Genomic DNA, 14,718 nt, shown 5'->3' with positions numbered 1-14,718 from the left:
GGTCAAGGGAGGTGATTCTGCCCCTCTACTCAGCTCTGGTGAGGCCGCACCTGGAGTACTGTGTGCAGTTCTGGGCACCCCAGTATAGGAGGGACATGGAGCTCCTAGAGAGGGTCCAGCAGAGAGCAACCAAGATGATTAAGGGAATGGAACATCTCTCATATGAGGAGAGACTGAGTGAGTTGGGCCTGTTGGAGAAGAGACGGCTGAGAGGGGATATGATTAACATGTGTGAGTTCAGGAAGTAGGGAGGAAGGGGCCAAGCTCTTCTCACTGGTAGCCAGCGATAGGGCAAGGGGTAATGGCCATAAGCTGGAGCACAGGAAGTTCTATGTCCAGGTGAGGAGGAACTTCTTTACTGTGAGGGTGACAGAGCAGTGGAACAGGCTGCCCAGGGAGGTTGTGGAGTCTCCTTCTCTGGAGGTCTTCAAAACCCGCCTGGATGCCGCCCTGTGCCACATGCTCTGGGTGTCCCTGCTTGAGCAGGAAGGTTGGACTAGATGATCTGTAGAGGTCCCTTCCAACCTTGAATATTCTGTGATTCTGTGAGCCGTGGAGGGCAGTAGAGATGGCACCAGGAGAAGCAGTGCCACATGTTTATGGCACTGCTGCCCGCAGCTTCTCTGGGGACACAGAGGTGGACAACAAGGCTCAGCCTTTACCAAGTGGCAGGCTGAGGCCATGAGAGGTGAAGATGGGAGGGGAAACGGCAGGACAAGAGCTGCCAAGAGCCAGTGCAGGAGGTGTGGGGCATACAGGTAGTAGTACAGAGTGCTCCCAGAAGGGGACAGTTGGGCACCCAAAGGTCACCATCATTCACCGCTGCAAAAAGATGCAAAAGGCACATTGCAACCGCATGCAGTCGACAATCTCAGCAGTTGTGGGCAGGGCTCAATACCGGTTTCCCCCACTCCAGGGAACTACAAGCTCTGCTGGCCAGGATGTGCTAGCACACACTTCTGGGCGGATGAAGGCAGCTTCTCGAGGATATAAGAGCGGACATGAATGTGAGAGAGGAAAATAAAAATCGTTTTCCAAAAGCCTTGCTTTAAAATACAGATTCTTTCCCAAACTGCCCCTTAGAGGGTTGAGGCAGGGTGCAAGGTGGATGCTTGAATTGCAGGACAACAGGAGGTCTTCAGTGCAGCCAGAGATCCTGTCCACATGTCCTGAGAAGAGGCAGGGGACTCACAATCATCCCTTGGCCAAAGAAGGAAGCAACGTGTCAAAGGTGCGACTCAGCACTGGGGCCTTCTCACAGACCCATGGGTATTTGTCCGAGCAATAGGATGCCCATATTTTCCCAGAGTCTGCTAGTCCACACCAAATTAAATTGGTCAACCTAGAAGGGAAGGGGCAGGTCAGAGGTGCAGGACAGCCGGCCTTGCTCCCACCCTGCCCCAGTCCTGTGGTGCTGCTCCCACAGCTGGTGCCAATGGCAGCACCCACAGTCTGCCGGGGAAGCCTGGAGCGTCACCAGCAGCCTGGCACTGGCCCCATTGCCAGCAACCGCAACGGGCATCTCAGGCCAAGGAGGGCACAGCAGCTCCAGGGGAGCTCTGAGCACACGGGACGGCTCAGCTTACTGTTTAGGTGAGTGCTTGTTCAGCCACACAACAGGATTTCTCAAGGAATAATATATCCCTCCAACCCAGTACTCGGCATTCTTCGCTGTCATGAAATGCTGCAGGGAGAGAAGATGCTGGCCAGGAGGAGCGGGGAGCAGCCCTGCTCCTGCCCTGCCGCCAGCTGGGATGGGGAGCCGGGGCTGGCGGCAGCAGCATGACCATGGTACCATGGTTCCCTGGCACCGTGGCTGCTGCTGCCTCGAGCGCCCAGGGCTCTGTGTGGCCCTGGCACTCGCCACCACCCGCCGCGGTGGCCATGGCCCCCCTCCATCCGTACCGGCAGTTCCCAGGACTCCCAGGGCTCTTGCATTAGGAGCAGAGCGCTTTTCCATTCACAGGCAGTTTTGCTTTCCCGCCAGGTCTTCTTCTCCAATGAGATGAAGAGGCACTTGCCTTTGAATAGCACCCAGCCCGAGGGGCAGCATTCTGGGGACAGGGGCAGCGATCAGGCACCGGAACGGCCCCGGCACCTCCCAGCTGCTCTTGTCCCCATGCCCACGTGCCACAGCCCTACCTGTTTGCATACAGGTGTGCAGGCTGCTCACGGTGCTCTCGCTGGCGTTGAGCTTGCCCTGCACGTCCTGCAGCTCCTTCTCCACCATGCCCAGGGCCCCCGAGACGCGCTCCAGCTCGGCGTTGCGGTGCCCCAGCTCCCGGCGGCTGCTGTTGCCCTCGAGCCAGGCGTGCTGCAGCTCCTCTCGCGCCCGCACCAGCTCCAGGTCCATCTGCTCCAACTCCAGCTGCGTCTGCTGCAGCTCCAGCTGCGTCTGCTTCATCCCCAGCCTTGTCTGCTGCAGCTCCAGCTGTGTCCGCTCCAGCTCCAGCTGCGTCTGCTCCAGGCTCTGCTCCCGCACACTCACCTGCTCCGAGAGGCGCCCGCGCTCGGCCGCGTGTGCGTGGGAGGCCTCCTGCTGCCGGCGGGTCACCTGCCAGTCTGGGCACCAGCGGGGAGCCGTGGGACGGGGCGCCCGGGCACCGCTGGCCTCAGTGTCCCAAGGGACCCCAGCGTGGCCACAGCCAAGGGAGCCCCCACACGGGCGCCTTCCCGCCTCCCGGCACCCCCTTCCTCCTCCCCGCCACCTGCCACCCACCGCCCGTGGCCCCGCGCGGCCGCAGCCGCCCCCACTCACAGCACAGCCCCAGGGTGAGCAGCGTGGCCAGCAGCAGCAGGCAGGCGCCCAGCAGCCCCGCGGGGACGGAGCGGCGCTGGTACCAGGGCCCTGCAAGACACCCGCCATGCTGGATCGGCCTCGGAGGGACCCGGCGGGGCCGCGTGCGCCCCGGACAGGACGTGGCCCCGTGCGCGGCTCCCCGGGGACGCGGGGCCCGCGGCACCTGCTGACGCAGTGGGGAAGTGCTGCCATCCGCAACGGCGACGTGCGAGGGCTGCCGCCCGCGCCCGGCCGTCCCGCCGGCCCTGCGGGTGCTGCCCCGGGCACCCAGCGCCCCACACGCTGCCAGCGAGCGCCGTCCCCACGTCCCCGTCCTTCGGCAGCCCCTGTCTCCATCCCCCTTCTCCCCACGCCGGGTGTCCCAGCTCCAGCGGGCGCTCACCTGGTGCGGGCTGGGCCCCCTGCGTCCCTGGCCCCGCGGGCGCCTTCCCCGGCTGCACGTTCTCATAGGGGCTGTCCGCCTCGTCCTCGCACAGCGCTGCGGGCAGCGGCGGGAGCGTGAGTCCGCGAGGGCCGCGGCCGTCGGGCACCGCCGGCACCGCAGCTCTCACCTGTCTCCAAGACCTGGCAGGGCGAGCTGCGTCCCGTGGGCACCTGGGCGAACCTCAGGTCAGCGTAAACCACGCTCTGCGCCATCTGGCCAGGAGCTGTGCCCCGAGCTGCCCAAGATCAGGAGCTTCCTACTTGTCTGCTCTGCTGCGATCTGGTGACAGGTCTGTAGTGTTTGGGGTGGAGCCACTTCTGTAGAAAAGCAGAAGTTAGATATGAGAAAAGATCATGTAAAATAGAGATTTCTTTTGGGCAGCTGTTGCTATACAGGGGTCTACTGATTCTGCATCCTGGGCTCTGCTCCCTACAGGGTCCCAACTCTATGGTGCAGTGCAGAAGGATGTCATCTGCTCTCATGGTCTACCAGGAGACCCTGGCCCCCGTGCTTACTGGCCACAGGAGGTCCATGTGTGCAGTGTCTCCAGCCTCCAGTGCCTTTCACCACAGCACACATCAGTTGACCATCTGCTGGGGTACCTACAACCTCATGCTCCAGAGTGGTGTGACAGGAGCAATAAGGAATGAAATTCCGCTGTGGAAACCCTTTGTGTGGCAGAACCTCAGGACAAAGGTGGTGAGAAGGGAGAAACAGGAAAATTGGATGAAAGACCCTTAGGCTTGTGATTGCTTTATGCTGTCACCAGGAAGAACAGTGAGGAAACTAGAGAAGATCAACATCAGTTTGTGTGAAAATGGATGCTGCTCTATGTCCTGCACACAGGACAACAACCAGGTATGAAGGGTATGCTTGAAAGGAACATGTGAAGGGAAGAGAATTAGGCTAGATTAACCCATGAGTGAGTAATAAATACACACTGTGGTCATGCTACACCTTGAGTCTGCACTTTCCTATGGTCTCTCTTAAGTCAGTGACCGTGGAAAGAGTCCTCGGCCGCAAGGCCACCGCGCAGCAGCCTTTCTTGGAGGCGAGACCGCAGATGGGTTCCTGGCTCATCATAGCTTGGGTGACACAACGAGGACACCCACAAAGGGACCAAGAAGGCTTGGTGAGAGGCAGTGCAAGAAAAGGGGTGTTCATTTGTGAGACCAGAGGAGAGGACGAACCAGCATCATAACCAGCATCATTTGCAGGAGCAAGGCGAAGTGGTGCGTGGGGTGGCTCTGCAGGAAAGGCAGCTGTCCCCAACTGGTCTGGGTCCTGCTCCCTTCCTGCACTTGCTCGCCTGCCTGCTGCAGGAACCAGGCTTCCTCTGCTCTTCACAGTCCCTATGCTACTGGCCACCGGGGCAAGAGCCAGGCAAACAGCAGCAGGGACACCCAGGGATGCCCCTACGAGAGCCACGTGCTGCTGACATGACCCAGATGGCCAGATCAAACCAATGGCACCCCTCAGTACCGAGCAGGGCTCTCAGGCTCACACACTCCATCAAGAAGAGAAGCGAGCACATTCGCTGTGACCTTCACAGTCTGTGTGGGCACCGGGACACGAACTGCTGTGCAGCCCAAACCCTCTGCTAGGATCAGGGAAGCAAAGGACCTGCAGAGCTGCACCTCTCAGCTGCCTTCCCTGGGACATAGAACCCTCTGGCAGCGGGTGTCACAGCTCCACGGTGACAGCACTGCCCTCCCTACAGTGTCCTCCCCCAAAGACAGCTACAACATCCACATGCCAGAGTTTATTGCCACCGTGCACGGATCTGCGCTGCGGGGAGAGAGGAGCTCTGCGCTAAGGAGACTGCGGTCTGGGATGCCAGGTCAGGTGCGGCAGCGTGTGAGAGCAGCGGCAGGGTCCGGTGCCACCCCGGGGGCCAGGCTGGAGGTCCCTGCTGGGGCCCAGGTCACCAGGGCTTCACGCAGGTGTAGGTGGTGTTCCCCCAGAGAAAGGCGGCGGGTGAGGACGGCAGCCGCTGCAGCGGGAGCGCCCGCGTCTCGCACACCCAGCCGTGCGCCTCCCCGCACGGGCCGCTCGACAGCCCCGAGCCCGACACCCTCCCGCAGGCCAGGAAAGAGCTGGTGACACGCTGGACTGGGAAGAGCCTGCATGGAGAGAGCGGGGTGAGGGGTGCGGGTAGGTCAACACCTCCTCCTCTGCCAAAGGCCGGGACACTATGCAGAGACACCGTGGGGGCAAAGCTAATCCCCATGATGGGGCAGTGCCCCTCTGCCATCCTTCCCTGATCAGGCTACCGTCCCGATCTCTTCCCACCCTATCCCTTCCCATCTTGCATGCAGCATCCTGGGCCCATCCTGATAGGGCTCAGCATCACATGCACCCAGGAGAGCTCTCAGAGCCTCAAGCTTGGGGATATCCCCTCATATAGACGTCGTTAGTCCCCAGAGTATGAAGGCTGGCTTCTTCCCTCCCCTAAAATACTCTGGGCAGCCCTGGAAAGGAGTAGGTGGCCAAGCCAGGAGGGGCATCCCTGCCTGCCTGGTCCCTGTCCCCCAGTCACCTCCCCGGGCCCAGGGATGGCACGGGATACGGAGCAACCCTGGCCAGGGGGCAACCTGGAGGCCTCACCCTTTCAGCCTGGTGCCGTCCAGCCACTTCCAGTCAGCCCGGAGGCCGTCACGCTTGAGCCCCACATAGAACACATCCATACCGGACACGCGTGCCAGGAACACCTGGCACACAAGGAGGTGAGCAGCAGCACCCCGAAGGGCCAGCACGCTGCTGTCAGCATGGGGACATCACAGCCCTACCACGAGCTCAGACAGCTGCACGCCGGGACACGGGCACAGGCGCGTTGTGCCCACTTGGAGGAGTGGTCGTGCTGCACTTGGGAACCCACGGCAGCTGGGCAGGGCATCTGGAGCTGCATGGAGATGCGGGTCAGCAGGGAGCACTCACCAGGGTGCTGTTGGTTCGGACGGTGGCCAGATGAGCCTCTCTGGAGCAGCAGTCCTCTTTGCTCTGCTCCCAGGTCTTCTTGGCAGAGGAGAAGTAGTAGCAGTGCCCTGCATCCCATATCCAGCCGGCCGGGCAGAACTGGCATTGTCCTGCACGCCAGCAGAAACGCAGCCTGCTCGCAGCTCCAGGAGCAGCAGGGACAGGAGAGCCCCCAGGGACACCCACCAGCTCACAGCCCGGGCATGGTGCTCATGCCGCAGAGAGCCGTGGCCCAATCCTGCAGCTGCCCCATGGAGAAGACCCTACACTTGTGTCTTCCTCTTCTCCTATATCCCATCCCCAGTCCCATGGGACTCTGCTGGCAGCCCAAGGGAGGTGGGTTAGTTGCATGAAGAGGCTGGCAGGGAGGTGGTTCTGGGAAAGGAGATCGAGGTTCAGTGGAGCAATACGAGGGTCCTCTATATTTCCAAAGTGCTGGAAATACAACCAGGATTTCAGCTTTCCCAGGGCCAGTCTAAAGAGAACATCTGACACTGTCTAGCTCACAGATACACGCAGCAGTAGCAATGACCCTGCAACTCTGCTGCTCATGACGTGTCCAGGCAAAGCTGAGCAGGCCTGGGTATCTCTGGGGCAGCTCTCCAGGCCATGAGCAAGGATGCAGGACCCCAGGGTAGGGACATGGTCTGGAGGAGGCCCCTGCCTCCAGCAGGGAGAAGAACAAGATCCTGCCCCTTGCAAGGGCTTGCCAGATCCCCTCCAAACCCTGCCCACAAGCCTACCACGCTCTCCTACCTTGCAGAGTCTGTTGCCCATAGCTGAGGGTCTCCTCTGTGCTCCAGGGATCATAGCTGCAGCCCGACAGTTGCCCTAGAACTACAGAGTAGGAGCACAGGAGTGTGCCTGCAGGCCCCATCCCGGGCTTTGGCTGCCAGCAGCACCCAGGGCTCACTCCCATGACCAGGAACACGCTGGAGCCATGTCCAGTCTGCAGCAAAAGGCTTCCCCCGCTTCAGGGCAGAGAAACCTGACGCCCTTGTAGCTCCCGCTGTGCTTCGGTGCCCATCATATGACAGACTCTCACAGAAAGTGCCTCTTTCTCTCAGTTTCAGTCTCTTGGTTCTCGGGTCTGTCTTCACCTCCTCGGCAGGTGACGGAGCGGGATGCCCCAGGGCCCTTCCTGAGCCCACGCTTTCCTCCCTGCCTTCCACTCGCCCATGCCATGGACGCTCCAGGCAGGCAGGTCTGGCATCCGCTCCTCCCCTCACCAGCCCCACTCCTTGTCCCGGAGCCCTGAAGCTCAAAGCCCCTTCAGCTCCAGAGAAAGGCCCAGCTCTGCACGCAGAGCTCACGGGGCAGGCTCAGGCTCACTCAATGGTGATGGGACAGAAGCAGGTACTCACGGTGGAAGCTCAAGCCAACGAGGACGGTCTGCACCAGCAGGAGCAGCAGGAAAAGGAGAGCCAGGCTGAGGGCTGCACAGCGCCAGGGCAGCGGCTTCATCTGCGGAGGAGCTGAGAGAGAGAACCTGGGTACCCAGGGCTCTGTGGGAGAGCCCAGGAGACCCAGGCTCTGCAGGCATGGGTCTCCTCCAGACCATGTCCCCTGCAGTGACTGCGGGAGGGCAAGGGGAAGTGGCAGGAGAGCTGGAGGTGCAACGGGGCCGAGCGGGACGGGGTCACCATTACCTTGTGCAGGGGTGAAGCGCAGGTCAGCGTACGTGACCCTCTCTTCCATCTCCCGGGCTCTCATGACGCCCTTCATCAGCGAGGCAGCACAGCCCTCCCTGCACCCTCCTTAGCTGGGAGTTACACGAAATGGAAAGTCTCACTTCCTGGCAGCATCCGCAGAGACACCCCCGAGGCCGCAGCCTGGGTAAGCCCCGGGCAAGGCCACGTCCCAGGAGTTCCCAGCATGAGGGAACCCAGCAGCGCTGCTTGTGTGGCACTCACCGCTCCGCCACTGCGCAGGTTGGGTCTGGCGCAGGATCCCCTTGTCAGCCCGGCCCCCAGCCTCACGGGGCATCAAACGGCACCGCTCTGCTCCTCCCTGGCCTCCTTGCTGGCCCACGGCAGGTCGGAGGCTGTGGACTGCCACATCCTGGCTCTTCATGTGCTCTGCTCTTTGGGTCTATTGCAGGGACTGGGGGGCTCTGTGTTACCTTAGGGAGCCGGGCACGGGGCCCCATCCTCGCCCCCAGACTCGGGTGCTCTGAAGCAGTAAGGCAGCAGCAGCACTTGCTCAGGTGCGGTTTCTGCTGCCTTTTTGCATGGGGCTGCAGCTGCATGAGCTCTGGAAAGCCCATGGCCTCCTGCTCCTTTCCCAAAATACCTGCGGGCTGCTCTGCTCTCCCTCCCCCTGTACCCTGCTTGTGCCCGGGGGGTCTCCCGAGGCTCCCCCCAGGGACGCGCTCCGCCGAGGGCCGGGCAGCGGAGCGGGGCAGGGGCAGCGGCTCCCGGGACTACGTTTCCCAGCGGCTCCCGCCGGGGCTGCGGGTCGCACATGCTCCGTGCGCCCGGCGCGGCTCCCGGCGCGGCGCGGAGCGGAGCGGCGGATCCCGGCGCGGCTCCCGGCGCGCAGCGGAGCGGCGGCTCCCGACGCAGCTCCCGGCTCTGGAGCGGCGGCTCCTGGAGCAGCTCCCGGAGCTGGAGCGGCTGCTCCCGGCGCGGTTCTCCCGCCGCGGCCGCCCCGACGCCGCCGGGCCGCGCTGCCGTGCGCGCCGGGGCGCCGGCCCCATGCCCCGCGGTCGCGCGTGGACGCAGGCGGAGATCCGCTGCCTTCTGGCGCTCGTGGGCGCCTGCGGGGAGGTGGCCCTGCTCATGGCCTCCACGTCGCGGCCCAACGAGGCGCTGTGGCGGGACATCTCGCGGGGGCTGGCGGCGGCCGGCTACAGCCGCAGCGTGACCCAGTGCCGCTCCAAGTGGAAGGCGCTCAAGCAGGCCTTCTACTCGGAGCGCGAGACGCGCCGGCAGGCCGGGCGGCACTCGCCGCGCGTGCCCCCGCACTACCGCGCCATGAAGACCATCTGGAAGGCGGCCGGGCGGCCCGTCTTTGGTGAGAGGCGGCTGCCAGGTGAGTCCCGGGGAGCCTTTTGGAGCCTTTCGGTGCAGCCGTGCCAGGGGTGGGGGGTTGCTTGGCAGCATCTCTGCATGCCCAGCCCTTGTGATGCTGCTCGCTGGGAGCTTGATCCCTGCAGCTGGCTTGGTGCCCCTTCCTCCTCCCTGCCTGATCCCTTCCTCTCTTCCCAGACCGGGTGAAGTTGCCTCCCAGGAAGCGCGGGACGCCCCTCGAGGACCACGCTCCATCCTCTCCCGAGCAGCAAGGTACCCGCAGGCTGGGGTGGCTGAAGTGGGTCCCGGCTGAGGGGTGAGGTTTGATTTGCAGAGGGGCTGGTAGGAGCTCACATGGCTTTGAAGGCCTGGAATGAAGGGCATGGGCAGTTATGTCCCTCCCTGGGATGTTGCATTTCTGGTTCCCCTTGTTGATTGCTGCCTTGTGGTGGGCAGCAGCTGGTTGTGCTCCCGGGTTCAGGTGCATGACTGCTCCCTGTGGGGCTGTGTCCAGGGCTCCTGTATCCAAGGGTGGTTGGGACCCTTTGTCTCTGCTACTGAAGGGCTCTTCTTCCCGTGGCACCTCCCTTGCTGTCCCCTCTGCAGAGCTCATCACCTGCACGGACACCCTGGGCACGGCACCGTCGCAGAGCGCGAAGGACGAGCCCCTGAGCCGTAAGTACAGGTCTGCCCTGCCGCGCTGGGCTGCATGGCCACGACTCCAGCCCAAGCCCGCTCCAGCATGCCAGGAACCTGAGGGGCCTGAGGAGCGAGGGGCTTTTCTGCCAGGAGGGACCAGCTGCACTGTGGTCCCAAGGCAGGGATGCTCCTGCGCATGGAATGGGGATGATGGGGGTTCTCCCTCCAGAGGCTTTGGCTCTGAACCAGCCCCAGGGTGTGAAGGGATGGGGAAGCGTGGGATGGAGAAGGACGAGTCCACAGTTCTGACCCAGACTTGGGTACAGGGAAAATCGCTGGCTTGCGGGGGCAGGTGATAGGGCTCAAGGCCTCTTAGGGACAGCGGCCCTGATCAGGTGCAGGGGGCTCTTCTGGCTGTGTGGCAACGCAGGCATGTAGCTCCTCTTTAGCACGTCCTGGCTCCCCTCTGCTCCCCGGCGACATGATAAAACTTAGTTTGGCGAGGGTCCGAGCGCCGGAGCCCAGAGTGCGTGTCCCGGAGCTGCCCTGCCGCATACGTGGGCACAGGTCCTGCGCTGCCTCGCTGCCTGCACACCTACACAGTGCTTGGGGATTTGTCACCAAGGGGGTCCAGGGTACGTCCTGGGGCCGATTTGTCTAGGCAGGAGAAGGAAGCGGTTGCTCGTCCCACAAACCTGCTCGCTAGCCGGCCAGAGTTAGGGCAGAAACAGGTTAAACGTCTCCCCTGCAAACATGAGCAAGCAGGATCAGAAGGGTTAGATCCCTGGCTGGTCTGCATCCCCGGGCACTGCACTGCAGGAGCCTTTGGGAAAGCACTGCCTGCTTCACACCCCTGTGCATCCCCCCTTGCTAGCACCAGGGAGTGACCGCCGGCATCCTGGCCAGTCTCCGTACTGGATAATTACGTTCTGTCTCCATAAATTCCCCCTGCAGTTTCAAGTGGATGTGGGATTCTCCTTCACTCCTGTCCCAATCTGTTGTGTAGCGTTGCTGTGCGCTGCTAAACAGCTGCCGCCTTCCACCCCAGAGGTGGCTGCATTGCAGTGGTGGGTGAGTGACTCCTGCTTTTGTATCTAGCTTGTAAAACGCTTTGAGGGCCGGCAGGGCGCTGTGGAGCTGTGGCTAGGGCATGTCGGGCTGCGGGGCTGGCCGTGGCAGGCAAGGCAGGCCCTGGGCTGGATGGGTTCCCACCCAGGTGCCAGCAGAGCAAGCATCTCTCCTCTGCTCTCTCCCAGCAGCGCGCCTGGACCAGGTTGCTGGAGCCTCTCCCGCAGCACGTAAGGCTTTTTTTGCCCCGCTTGGCCCTGTAATCTTCCTCAGCCCCGTGGGCAGAGGGCTGTGGTGCCGGTGGTTCTCACACGATTCTCGTTGCAGACGCTGGGCACCCGTTCGCTCCCCTGCCCCATCTTGGTGAGTACGGTGCCTGACCCTGCGCCGGCAGGAGGTGGTGGTGCCCACTCATGTGCTGCTCTCCTTCCAGGCTTCCACACCGCCTGCCCAGCCCTGAAGCAGGAAATTGCTGAAGGAAAGGCTGGTAAGAGTCTGCATTCGCTTCTTGCACGGTGCAGCAGGGTCAGTTTGCTTGGGGGGCAGCTCTGGGCTGCCTGCCCGTGGAGATGTGGGCACGCACCTCCTGGAGGCAACCCTGGCATCAGGGATGTCAGCATGGGCACAATGCGTGGTGGGCTCGGTGCGCCTTGTGCTCTTTCCAAGCCAATCTCTCCTGGCAGGTTGCCCTGGCGAAACATCCCTGGCGATGGGAGCAGGGAACCTGCCGGTGGCTACCAGAGCCTCAGGCTCCCCCAGAAGAGCTGCTATGAGTGAGCAGACAGCAGCCAGCGAAGAGGCATCAGGCGCAGGCCTGCAAGGTGCGTCCTCACCCCCATCAGCCCCGCCGTGCACGGGGCTCAGGGCCTTGGAGGCATTGCCTGGGACTGCCGCCCGCTGACCCCGCGCCCCGTCTCGCTGCAGGTGCCGGCGTCGCGGCCCTGCTCCAGAGCGTGCAGCAGCTCCTGGTGCAGATCCTGCAGACGTCGCAGCAGCAGCAGGTGCTGCTGGAGAGCCTGGCCAGCGACACTGTCTCCCACCTCCATGTCATCTCCGACAACCTGGTGCAGGTGGGCGAGACGCTGCACGAACTGCTGCTCCGGGCGCACGCCCGCGCCGGCGCCCTCCCCAGCCCCCTCGACCACTACATCAGCCGCGTGCCCCTTTTCGGGGGCAGCCCCCGGCCCACGCTGCTCCTGGGGGTGCCCTGCTCCCCTGGCACTCCCCAAGACTCCCCCTGCCACAAAGAGGAGCCTCTGGGGTCCCCTGCCACTGGCTTCGCACCCCCGTGAGCGCTGCTGTCCCCTGTCCCCCCTTGTGTCCCTGGGAACCCTGGATGGGTTCCAGCCCACATCCCTGGGGGGTTGACTGCCCTAAGTGGGTGCTGCACCAATCTTTGTAGCAAAGACCCTGGATATTTGGGGCATTTATAAAAGAGACAGATTTTAATAAAACTAAAAATAGCTTTTGTAACAGCAGCAGCACTTGCACAGCTCTTCCCCCCTCCCAGGGGGGACATTCCCCTTATCACTTTTGAGTTGAGCAGAAGGGGAACTGGGCTGTTTAGAGCCCCAGAGAAACCCCCAGGCTGCAAACCACAGGGCAGATGTGCCTCCTCCGAGCTTGCCCACGCTCACCCACCGCTCCCAGCTCAGCCGGGGGCCGGCAGCGCTCCCCACGTCCGAGAAGGGCTATGTAGCTGGGGCACATGGAGAGGCAGCAGTGGGCAAGCAGGGGGTTGTGCATCGCCCGAGGGAGGGGAAGGTGCTGGCAAGGAGTTGAGACCTTTGGCCACCCTGGCCTCTATGGCTCTCTGTGGAATGGGTGGTCCGGGGAGGAGCAGCAGCCCCCATGGAGAGGGTGACACTGTGCTTTCCATAGGGCGCTTAGCCCCGCAGTGTCCCCAGCCAGACCTGCAACCCTCTGGTGCTGAGGGTGTCCTGGGCACATGGGCACCGACCCACAGCAGGGCCCATCTGGGGTCTGCCCTGCGCACGACCTGAGCCCCTACCCGACTCGTGCTACCGGCTGGAGCATCTCCCGCCCTGGCCACTTGCCGCGATCTGGCCGGGCAAGGAGACGGGCAGCCCGAGGGAGACTGCCGAGCACGTGCGTGCCATGACTGCATGCGGCCTCGGGGTCCAGCGGTGCCCACGGCACCGGGGCGATGCACAGAGGTCCTGCGCGGCGCCGGGCGCTCACTTCCAGCGCGCGAGCTCGGGGCTGTGGCGGCAGGCGCCGCGGGCCTGCAGCATGCTCCGCCGCGCCGCCTCCTGCTCGCGCGGCCGCAGCTGGTGGATCACCATGAGGTAGCGGTAGTTGCAGACACGCCACCCGACGTTGTGCTTGGTGAAGCGGGCGCTCGCCCTGGCGCGGACCCCTGCCGCCTCCGCCAGGATGCCCACGTAGGCATCTTCCACGGGGATGGGGCGGACGCGCTGCGCCACCTCCAGGATCTTCTCGGCCGCGTCCAGCGAGAGGACGTAGCCGATGCCGCTGGCATAGGGTGGGTACTCGTCGGGGCGGTAGTCCTGGCGCGACACGTACCATTTGCTGGAGGGCTCGCGGATGACCCGTCGCTTCTCGCGGGAGAAGAGGGAGCCCACGTAGAGACCCGTGCTCACGGTGTTGAGCTCGGCCAGGAAGGCCGGGAGGCGGTCGGTGTTCACGAAGCAGTCGTCGTCCGTCTTGAGGATGTAGCGGGGCCGGCACTGCTCGCACGCCCACTTCAAGCCGTGCATGACCTTCAGGGTGAGGTTGCGGTACGTGTCCTGGTAGCTCCCCACCAGCACGTCGCCGAACTCCTGCTGTTCCCTCTGCACGGCCCAGGCCACGGCCGCCTCGGCCGCCTGCCCCACCAGGAACACCGCCTGCCAGGGGTGCGCGGGCCGGCCCTCCTGGGCAGCCCAGGTCCTCCTGATGGCGCGCCGGGCCTCGGCGTTGCCCGCCGCCGAGGTCACCAGGATGAGCAGCACTTGTCCCCGGGCGCAGCGCGGCCCGGCCTCGGTGAGCAGCAAGGTGAAGTCAAGCCCCTGCCTGGCTCCGAGATGGGCCCTCGCTGGGAGCTGCCCCCACAGCAGCGGGTGGAAGCTCCCGGCCGCCGGCCACTGCTTGCGTACATCCGCGGCGAGGAGCAGCAGGCAGCCGAGCAGCAGCGAGAGGAGGAGGAGGCCGGCGCACAGCGGCCTCCTCCAGCGCCACAAGCACAACGGTGCCATGGAGCGAGGCCGCAGGCACGCTCGGCCGGGCTGGCACCAAGGGAAGGGACCTCAGGCGCCTGCTCGTGCCCAGCTCACCGGCATCGCGGCCATGGCCGGCTCTGTGCTTGAGCTCCAGCTCTCCCGGGAGCGCTGCAGCCGGCCGGGCCGCTGGCGGGCAGCAGCTCCGGGCCCGTCGCGTCTTGCGGCGCCGTCGCTCCCTCCAGCCGCGCTCGCCGGGACGCAGAGCAGGGCCGAGGTCCAGCGCGGAGCCGGCCCCCTGACGCAACGGCCCCCCAGCGCCCCGCGCTCTTGCCTGGCGGTGGGGGAAACCGAGGCAGGGAGTGGGGGCCGCGCTCCCACGGCGCCACGCACAAACCCTCCTCTGTGCTTCCCCGGCCGCCGCTGGCCGCCCGCCAGGCCTCTGGCCTTGAGCCTGGGCACTCAGGGCGCCGCCGCGGACACAGAGCACCGCAGCAGCGCGGCCAAAGGCCAGGGCCGGCCGGCCGGGAGGCAGGGAGCCGGGCCCCTGAGGCTGGGGAGGCGGCAGCGCTGCGCGGTCCTGCTGGCAGTGCCGGCGTGTCCCCGTGGCCTGTGAGCCAG

General features: G+C 64.1%; 4 protein-coding genes across 4 annotated transcripts; 1 reads left to right on the top strand and 3 right to left on the bottom strand.

Annotated features, from left to right (window-relative positions):
* Positions 1-1,586: 1,586 nt before the first annotated feature.
* On the bottom strand, positions 1,587-3,436 carry LOC112952181 (B-cell differentiation antigen CD72-like; the record flags this gene model as incomplete). The annotated part of the gene is made up of 7 exons (XM_026044991.1): positions 3,352-3,436; positions 3,183-3,278; positions 2,759-2,848; positions 2,433-2,562; positions 2,143-2,327; positions 1,906-2,054; positions 1,587-1,684 (listed from the first exon to the last, which is right to left on the bottom strand). Coding segments are annotated over exons 1-7 (833 nt in total), but the record flags the coding sequence as incomplete, so codon positions are not given.
* A 1,712-nt stretch (positions 3,437-5,148) lies between these two features.
* On the bottom strand, positions 5,149-7,913 carry LOC112952180 (killer cell lectin-like receptor subfamily G member 1). The gene is made up of 6 exons (XM_026044990.1): positions 7,850-7,913; positions 7,565-7,675; positions 6,957-7,037; positions 6,162-6,310; positions 5,832-5,935; positions 5,149-5,347 (listed from the first exon to the last, which is right to left on the bottom strand). The coding sequence occupies exons 1-6, from the start codon at positions 7,911-7,913 to the stop codon at positions 5,149-5,151; spliced, it is 708 nt and encodes a 235-aa protein (XP_025900775.1).
* A 983-nt stretch (positions 7,914-8,896) lies between these two features.
* On the top strand, positions 8,897-12,210 carry LOC112952178. Its single transcript, XM_026044989.1, has 8 exons — positions 8,897-9,233; positions 9,410-9,484; positions 9,818-9,886; positions 11,110-11,148; positions 11,246-11,281; positions 11,352-11,405; positions 11,602-11,739; positions 11,843-12,210. Exons 1-8 carry the CDS (start codon positions 8,897-8,899, stop codon positions 12,208-12,210), a joined length of 1,116 nt encoding a protein of 371 aa, XP_025900774.1.
* A 906-nt stretch (positions 12,211-13,116) lies between these two features.
* On the bottom strand, positions 13,117-14,136 carry LOC112952177 (beta-1,3-galactosyltransferase 5-like). Its single transcript, XM_026044988.1, has one exon. It carries the CDS (start codon positions 14,134-14,136, stop codon positions 13,117-13,119), a length of 1,020 nt encoding a protein of 339 aa, XP_025900773.1.
* Between the last annotated feature and the right edge of the window lie 582 nt (positions 14,137-14,718).

The sequence above is a fragment of the Nothoprocta perdicaria genome, unplaced genomic scaffold (assembly GCF_003342845.1).
Source record: "Nothoprocta perdicaria isolate Ctin4 unplaced genomic scaffold, notPer1 scaffold_393, whole genome shotgun sequence".
NCBI classification, from domain to species: domain Eukaryota; kingdom Metazoa; phylum Chordata; class Aves; order Tinamiformes; family Tinamidae; genus Nothoprocta; species Nothoprocta perdicaria.
Note: the sequence above shows the minus strand (reverse complement) of the source record. Positions and strands in the feature narration are given on the sequence as shown.

Excerpts from the sequence above, each read along its gene's own strand:
- LOC112952180 (XM_026044990.1), bottom strand. The coding sequence starts at position 7,913 with ATGAGAGCCCGGGAGATGGAAGAGAGGGTCACGTACGCTGACCTGCGC. Across the intron at positions 7,676-7,849 it reads GCGCTTCACCCCTGCACAAG|CTCCTCCGCAGATGAAGCCG; the intron begins GTAATGGTGACC and ends TCTCTCTCTCAG. Across the intron at positions 5,936-6,161 it reads TCCGAACCAACAGCACCCTG|GTGTTCCTGGCACGCGTGTC; the intron begins GTGAGTGCTCCC and ends CTTGTGTGCCAG.
- LOC112952178 (XM_026044989.1), top strand. The coding sequence starts at position 8,897 with ATGCCCCGCGGTCGCGCGTGGACGCAGGCGGAGATCCGCTGCCTTCTG. Across the intron at positions 11,282-11,351 it reads CGCTCCCCTGCCCCATCTTG|GCTTCCACACCGCCTGCCCA; the intron begins GTGAGTACGGTG and ends CTCTCCTTCCAG. Across the intron at positions 11,740-11,842 it reads ATCAGGCGCAGGCCTGCAAG|GTGCCGGCGTCGCGGCCCTG; the intron begins GTGCGTCCTCAC and ends GTCTCGCTGCAG.
- LOC112952177 (XM_026044988.1), bottom strand. The coding sequence starts at position 14,136 with ATGGCACCGTTGTGCTTGTGGCGCTGGAGGAGGCCGCTGTGCGCCGGC.